Source organism: the organism of the source record quoted next, unplaced genomic scaffold (genome assembly GCF_019419815.1).
Source record: "Pyrus x bretschneideri cultivar Hongxiangsu unplaced genomic scaffold, Pyrus_bretschneideri_v1 Contig22, whole genome shotgun sequence".
Taxonomy (NCBI): domain Eukaryota; kingdom Viridiplantae; phylum Streptophyta; class Magnoliopsida; order Rosales; family Rosaceae; genus Pyrus; species Pyrus x bretschneideri.
Genome location: NW_025999524.1, coordinates 2,372,341 through 2,380,599, shown reverse-complemented (window position 1 = coordinate 2,380,599; position 8,259 = coordinate 2,372,341). Strand labels below are relative to the sequence as shown.

The following is an 8,259-nucleotide window of genomic DNA, read 5'->3' as shown; positions in this document are numbered from 1 at the left end:
TCCATCAGTTTCTCCATTATTCCTCTATGAAATGAATCAAATATATCAACCATGACATATATTTAATATTTTTCTCTCTAATTTCTTACCAAAAACAGCAACACAATCAAACATTCAACAGAACCCGCAGCCTGCATCTGCCCCTTGATATATTTTCTTTCACATGAACTCTCCAACAAAAGGAATAACTAGCCAATCCCATCAAGAAATTAAACTACATTCAGAAAGAACACAAAAACAAACACCATTCATTCCTCTGCAACAATGGTTCCCCTCTCGCTCACATAGATACCATCAAGAAACTTCCTGATATACAAGATGGCATTTCTGGTTGATCAGGGCACAAGATCGTGAAAAATTCATTTCCATCCAAGATGGGGTTATCCTTGACCTTTTCACATTGGGTGATAGAAACATCATCATATCCACCTTACTCACCTTCTTTCAAAAAGTTACGTGTGTCGATCAACTTGGCCTCATTAGTGATGGAGGCATTGATGGAAAAATTAGCATACACAAACGCATCTTGTAGCGATACCCCTTAATGATGTCGGTGACGAGATTTCCGATGTGGGAGAGAGCGGTGCGGATGGCGGGGCTGATTTTGAGGGAGCCGAACCAGGCCTTGACCTTCACCTTCCGTTTTCTGGATGTATTCCCGTGAGGACCTTGATGATCTTGGCATGGACCTTGATCTTGACACCGTCGGGGATGTCCATGGTCTCAGAGGAGAGGATGGTCATCATATTCGTTGCTCTGGTTGTTTCTCTCACTCTCTCGCTTTGTAGCTCCGGTTGGTGATGAAAGGAGATGAGGAATTTGAGGTTATGGAGGCAAGGAATAGCAAAGAGAAGAAACGAAGAGAGGATAAACGAACAAAGACTTGCCGTCGGGGCAAAATCGGAAATTTATAGTTTGGACCATTTTAACTGGGCTAGTTTAATATTGGGTTTTGTCCTAACCATTAAATAAAGTTAGTACATGGTTTTTGGTTAATATTCAAAATTTTGAAACCCTTATCATTAGTTTTCCTTAATTTTTAACCTAGTCGTCAGCTAGAAATGAATTTTCTCCAAATCAAACCATATTTTGGTCCTTTAACTCTTTAGCCCTCTTCATTGGAGGTCATGGAATGACTGATGTTGTATTTTACAAAGGCCAAGTCTATGCAATTAGAAATTGTGGCCATGAGGTGACACACTCACTTGCAGTAGAGACGTTTTACAAAAACAATTTTGTACCTAGAGTAGACTTGGGATTTTCTCGTCGGGTATATCTTGTGGAATCAATCAAGGGAGACCAATTCTATGTTCGAAGCGTTCAAACAACGATGAGAGCCCTTCCTCATATGACTATAATTCCTCGTTTACAAGTTGGTGTTCCATCATAAAGCGATAATTGTCGAACATGTTGAGGTGAAAAGCATTGGAGATGAAGCTTGGTTTGTCGATAGCAACGGTTCATTCTCTGTTGTCGCTTTAAAGTCTTCTGGGTGTACACCAAATTCCATATACTACAAGGATTTGTTGAGTGTGATATGGTTATGTTCAATTTACAAGACAAAACCAACACCCCAGTTAACTTTGTAAAACCTGCAACTTGGATTGTGCAAAATGACTTTGCCTTGTGAACATATATACTTTTCTTCTTGCAACAGCTGCCAGCTTCTAGTTCATCTTACAATTACACTTGTTTTAGGTACCTGTCGAACTCTCTCTATTTTATGTTTTCAATGTAACATTGCAATTAAGTAACTACTAATCTAGTGATAATTTTTTTTGGATAATGCTTGAGTTCTTCTCATGTGGAACCTACTTGTCTTTCAACTTATGCGTACATATCTTCACCGTACTTACAAATATCATAATCAAAACCATTATTCATATTCTTTGGAGATGGTACATACTGTCTAGTTAACAAAATCACCTTTGATGTTTAAGTAGTAATCTTAATTACAAAGATAGGTTTATCTCAAGGCTACTAAGCTGTCCTTTTTTTGCTATTTGAAAAAGAAGACAACTGGTGGCGAACTACGGTTATTCACCATTTCCTAGCCCGGAAGAGGCTAGTTGGGAATTGCATCCTGCTCGTGACTACAATTAAGCAGATTCACAACTTACAACTTGCCGTGATTCTAATAAGGTTGTCCTTCACTTCAACGCTATTGGCCATGATAACTCATTTTTAATTTGGACACGATGTACTTGCTTGTTGGTCCTAGTAATGCTCTTGGTATCAAGATAATAAGATTATCTACTAATCCAAAATTGCTATAAATGGCTGTGTTAGACTTCGACTTAGACACAACCTTTACTTGAAAACGAATATCATTCATTATTTGTTTCTATCATTTGGAAGCAAAACTAAATTATTTGCTGCTGCATGATTTGGGACACTTTAACTTGTGAATAACAAATCAACAATTAGAGAAAATAAAAAAGGGGATTAGTGATGTGATTACATATGCAAAAATAGTAATAAGATAATGCTTATCCATCCTTTGGGGGATTTAGTAGGCTTTGCGGAAAGTGGAAGATATTTCAGTTTTGGGTGGAAGCTGGATTGGTGTTTATCTTGTTGTGTGATATTTGCATGAAAGAACATAAATGCCTTTAGGTGGATGCTGATCCACCCATAAATATAATTTCAAGCATGCTCTTGTAATATTATTATCCCCTTTTCTCTACTGCATGCTCAGCAAAGGATAAAAATTTGATCGTCCATATTCTGAAATTTGGCCCACGCGTGCCACTTGTAATTGTAATGGACCCTTATGGAATCAGGTTCTTTTAATTATTCAGCTAGAGTCTCACATGTCTCTACTCTCTACTCTCTCGAGTGAGTAGCGATATCATTAACATTGTTGATATTGTCTCAACTTAATCACATATTATTAATTATTGGGTATTATCACAAAAATGTCAATAGTGATATTAGGTGTGAAACTCAGACATAAAGTTTTATATTATTTTGTAATGTTTTTGTTCTGGGATTATTCTCCAACAGTGACATTGATGCCATAAAGCTTTGGAACTCTGAAGTCTTAACCCGAGTTCAAACTCTCACCTAACACATTTTGAGATTGAAGGGTTTATTCAAACTCTCACGTAACACATTTTGGAATTGAAGGGTTTATTTTTCTTTGTTTCCTCAATTAGATACTTCTGCTTTGCCTTGCGTGCCAAAGAAACAAAACCCAGATTGAAACAAAGGACAAATTGGAACGAAGCAATGAAAAAACTTTGTGAATGTAATATCTTCACTGCATGCTCTAATTTGGTCGTGGAAGCACTCAAAACTAATACTTCCATAGAGAGAGCCATCTTGTATCATTTTTCTCATTGCGCGTGCTGCTGGAGAATGACAGAATTGCCATAACATTGTTTGAACAATTAAGAGGTTTTTGACTCCCTCAATCCTAAACCCCTCCTTTTTCTATGGCCTATACCTAAGTAGCTAGCTAGGTTTCAAGTTGCTCATACAAATCCCTAATCACTACTTATTGGGTTCCAACTAATCTTTATTCTTTTCGGACATTGAGTGTGATCACACTGCTTAATCACTTGTGTTTTTAAAGCTGATCGAGCATATGTCTATGCGTTAGTTTTAACCGTTAATACATGTGAGTGGTTTACAAAATAATCGAAATCACAACCATCCATAGCATCCTTTTATATAGGATTTAGGAAGAATTTTGAGACCCCATTGTGAGCGTATTTTCTGTTTAATTGGATTCTAACAAGAGCATAATTGAGGTTTTGAAACATAAAACACAAAATATCACATCTCAAACAATGGACAGAGAGATTGGGATTATTCCAACGTTGTGTGCCTTATGTTTTTTGTTTTTGTTTAGAGATGAATAATGTCAAATCTAAATGCTGTTACCATGATTAATATGAGAATAATACCCGGTTACCAAAGAATGAGTAAGAACTTGTATTCAAAAATTTTCATGTTCGAATCACAGAGTTTTTGTGCTTATAATCAAAATAGCTCATAATATGAATCATTTTGTAAAAATTAAAACTAAGATCATTTAATCAATCTATTGTGACAAATACATAAATGGTTTGTAATGTTTTTCGTTCATCTGTTTTTATATAATTAGATGACTAAACAATCTTAGTTTTAATTAACTTTTTTAGAAGCGATATTTATAAAATGATTTAAAATATAAACAGTTCTGATTCTTAAAACAAAGTTATATAAATTAACAATAAAGAATTTTAAATAAAAACTCATACTTATTTTTTAAATGGCCGAGTGTTATCCTTTCATATGAAACATGTTACAAAAGAGTAGGTAACTGATTGATTGAAACATGGCGTGTGGCCGCATTTCTTGCTACAGTGTGGTCATTGCAACACGTGGATCATTGAGAAGATAATTGAGAATGGGAAAGGATCCTCGCCTGATCTTTACCTAAAGATTCTAAAAATTATGTAATCTCATTCGTTTATTGTATATAGTGTGATCAGAAATTATTTTAAAATTTAAAATTAAATATGAACTAGTAACCGACATGCATTTGAATTTTTAATTAAAAATAAAAACACTTTTTTTTTTCTTCTGGTAATGACTTGTTTAACTTTCTAATCAAGTTTGATTCTGCAAGATCAAGTTAACCTAAACATAAGGTGTCAATTTGCCATCACATCATTAATATTTGATTGATGGATGGAGTAATTATAAGTCAAGTTGACAAATTGGCCTTTAATTTCAATTCAATTCAAGGTGTTTTACGATAATTATTGTTATTACATAAATGAACGATAAATTTTTATTTTGAATATAATTAGAAGGAGAATACTTCGATTCTTTCTTTGGAAGCTGCCACATTTATGCTTAATTACTGGCCAATCATATTGGCATGTGTATGTACATGTTTAATTTTGTGTTATTGATAAGTTATTCATTCATGTTTTAAACTGTGATTTGTAAATAGGAGAAATCTTCTTTATTAAGAAAAGAGCTAAGCAATATGATAACAAAAATATCATTTCTGATTTATGATTTCTCCTTAAAGTTTATAAACCGTGGCTTTGTTGTGCAAAAAGTACGTTATGACCTATGGTTGCTTGCCCAGCAGGGGCGGATCCTCTATCATGAATAAACGAATATCTCGCATTGTTCACTACATACAAAATAATAACAACACGTGACTGTATTTTGATTTTGAAAAAGAAAGGAGCAGGCATGAATGATATGAGGTTACAAAGAGGAGCAGGGATGTATAATGGAGGGAATCCCACTGCCACTGTCAAAGCAAAACGATGCGCACCAGAAGGCAACTGTGTCCTTCAAATTATGTACTCTTTGTACTACGAATCCTATGCGTGAAAACTAATACGCATGACACGTATACGTTTCGTATTGGCTTGCAGGTTTCCAAAATTTTAAATCACTGACTCCAACGAATATATGAGAACAAAAGGAAGTTTTGCACAATAGTGTATGAATTTTTTCATTTTTATGAAATTGTCACCTATACTAAAGAAATTTACAGTTGATCACTCAAATTTCAAATTATATTTAGCACATATGTCTACTATATTCATCCACATTTTTTTTTAAATAATGGCTCGTGATAAGAAGACATGCCTTTTTTTTTTTTTTTTTTTTTTTAAGAACTGGATAAGAAGACATGCCTTGATCCAAGTTTGATGAATCAAATTGAGAGAGTGTGTTGAGTTTCCTTAAGAGAAACAAGCTGCAAAAACACATATTTTGACAATAATCAGACTGTCTACTAATAAATGAACAGTCACAAATGTTTTAGTAGTTATTTGATACAATTTAAAATGAACATATAATTTTTAAAACAATGAATATAATTAAATTACTTAATACTCATTTCTTATATAAACAGATAATTATACAAAAAAAAAAAAAAAATACCAAGCATGCCTTTAGTTGACTTAACAAACAAAAATGCTCTTGTTAAAGGTGGTCGGTTGTGAAGTTTGGGTGCCAAATTGCAACACAACATAAAATTTTAGGTGATAATTATCAAAGAAAATTAGTTCCCGTGGGCAATTGCACACAACTGAAAAAGTCAAAATACCATTTATGCAATTTTGCCTAAACTAAAAAAGATCAAATAGAAAGAATTATATGAGAGCCTAATTTATTGCTCTGAACAAACACATGAATCCACAGACTGACATACGTTACCCAGATTAAACCCCATCCCTTAAGAAATTTCAGTGTTGATGATGTATCGTAATATAATTGATTGATTTTTTTTTTTTAAATCGTCAATCATTTGTGTTATACATTTGAATTTCAGTGTCTGTCAAAGATGATGTATCGTAATATAATTGATTGAAATTTTTTTTTAAGTATTCAATTATTTGTGTTATATATTTGATGATTAAATTTTATTTTCAACGTATTGAAAAATTTCTTCAAGAAATGACACAGAATATTTCATTTTTAAGTTTTTCCCCTAGGTTAATTTGGTGGTTAAGAAATTGGTCTGTGTTTTTATGGAGCTAAAACAGGTTTAGGTATGCCACTAATTATCGAATTAAATCTACATCAAATATCTTTCCCCACAAACACCCCATCTATATATTTCTCTTCACTTCTCATTACTTCCTTCATCTCCCCAATCGTCCTCCAAAACCCCATTGAAGTTTTCACCTTTGAGATTTCACTCCCTAAAATCAAAACCCTAATTAATTCCCAATCCGCCCGTCAATTTCTTATGCTTATTCTCGCCTAAAGGTATGGACTTTACCACCGTCACCGCCACCATCCAAACCCCAGATACGGACACGGAACCGCCGTCGCCGTCGGACCCCAAATTCAACTTCTTCAGTGGCAGGTCCTTATCCTTCACCAGCGGCGCATTCCAGCCTCGGCCGACGCGAACAAGGGTGGTTGCCTACAAAGAATGTCTCAAGAACCATGCTGCCAGCTTAGGTGGCCACGCTCTCGACGGTTGCGGCGAGTTCATGCCTTCCCCCTCCTCCAACCCAGCTGACCCCACCTCGCTAAAATGCGCCGCTTGTGGCTGTCACCGCAACTTCCACTGCCGTGATCAGCACAGACCCAAAAATAATGCGCCGAAAACAGCTCACAACAACCACAGCTCAAGCTCCAGCCCCAGCTCCAGCCCCAACCCTACTTTGAGCCCGCAGTCTCCCCCGCCAGTCTCCCACTTGCCCCCCTCCTATTTCGCTTCCCCGCCGCAAATGCTACTCGCTCTCAGCTCCGGCTTTTCTGGTCCGCCCGATGAGCACCCCCACCAGCGCCAGCGCCAGCACCAGCTCAGTCCGACGGCTGTGATGAAAACGGAGAAGTACCCAGGTGAGAAAAAGAGATCCAGAACAAAGTTCAGCCAGGAGCAGAAGGAAAAGATGTCGTCTTTTGCCGAGAAAGTCGGGTGGAGAGTGCAAAAGAGCGACGAAAGATCGGTGGAGGATTTTTGCAGCGAGGTGGGGATTGGGAGGGGAGTTTTTAAGGTTTGGATGCACAATAACAAGCACGGTCTCAGGAGGAGATTGGAGAGATCGGGCGGCGTAGGCGGCGGCGGGAATATGATTATTGACAGCAATGTCAGTGAGATCAACGGTGAGGGTGAAAGACTTGGTTTTGACTCCATGAATGCTCACATCGCCGACAACAATGTCAATGCCAACCCCCTTCACCTTTCCAACAATGGGTCGTCTTCTTCGTCGTGAAACAGTGAGAAAGATGGAAGCTTTGGGAGATATTAAGGTTAATTAATCACGCGTATTAGTATAAACATTTCTTGCCAATTTGCTAGCTCGTTCGTTAAGTAACTGTTTAGGTGGTGAGGTCGAGAGGGAAGGGATTAGAGAGGATAACGATTAAAGAGAATGTTAAGCATATGTTTAGCTGAAATATTTCTCTTAATGCAAAGTTAATTAATCGATGTTTTAGCTTTCCATTAGTAGTATAAAGTTGCTTTCTTTTGCAGACATGTTTCTTCGTTTGTTAGGAGACATTTTTCAATGTGATTGGTTTTTTAATACAAATATTTCACTATTTATATAGTCACACGCAATGTATCATCTGTGTTTCCATCACAATAAAAAATTTCTCGTTTTTTAGTTGCTGATTGTCTTTTTCCTTCTGGTTTAACGATTATAATATTGTATATTTCCATTTTTGGGTGGCAACACCATCATTTGGAATTTCAGTGTTTGGTATTTTAAATTCCTTTTTAAATGTTTCAAGTTTTTTTTTTTTTTCCATTAAGCTTAAAGGCAAAGTGTCACATCCCGG

The 8,259-nt window shown here is 36.2% G+C and overlaps 1 protein-coding gene and 1 pseudogene across 1 annotated transcript; one reads left to right on the top strand and one right to left on the bottom strand.

Moving 5' to 3' along the window:
* Positions 1 to 880, bottom strand: LOC125477519 (annotated as a pseudogene).
* A 5,609-nt stretch (positions 881 to 6,489) lies between these two features.
* LOC103950825 (zinc-finger homeodomain protein 11) lies at positions 6,490 to 7,906 on the top strand. The gene has a single exon (XM_009362065.3). It carries the CDS (start codon positions 6,735 to 6,737, stop codon positions 7,689 to 7,691), a length of 957 nt encoding a protein of 318 aa, XP_009360340.2. The 5' UTR covers positions 6,490 to 6,734; the 3' UTR covers positions 7,692 to 7,906.
* The last annotated feature ends 353 nt before the right edge of the window (positions 7,907 to 8,259 follow it).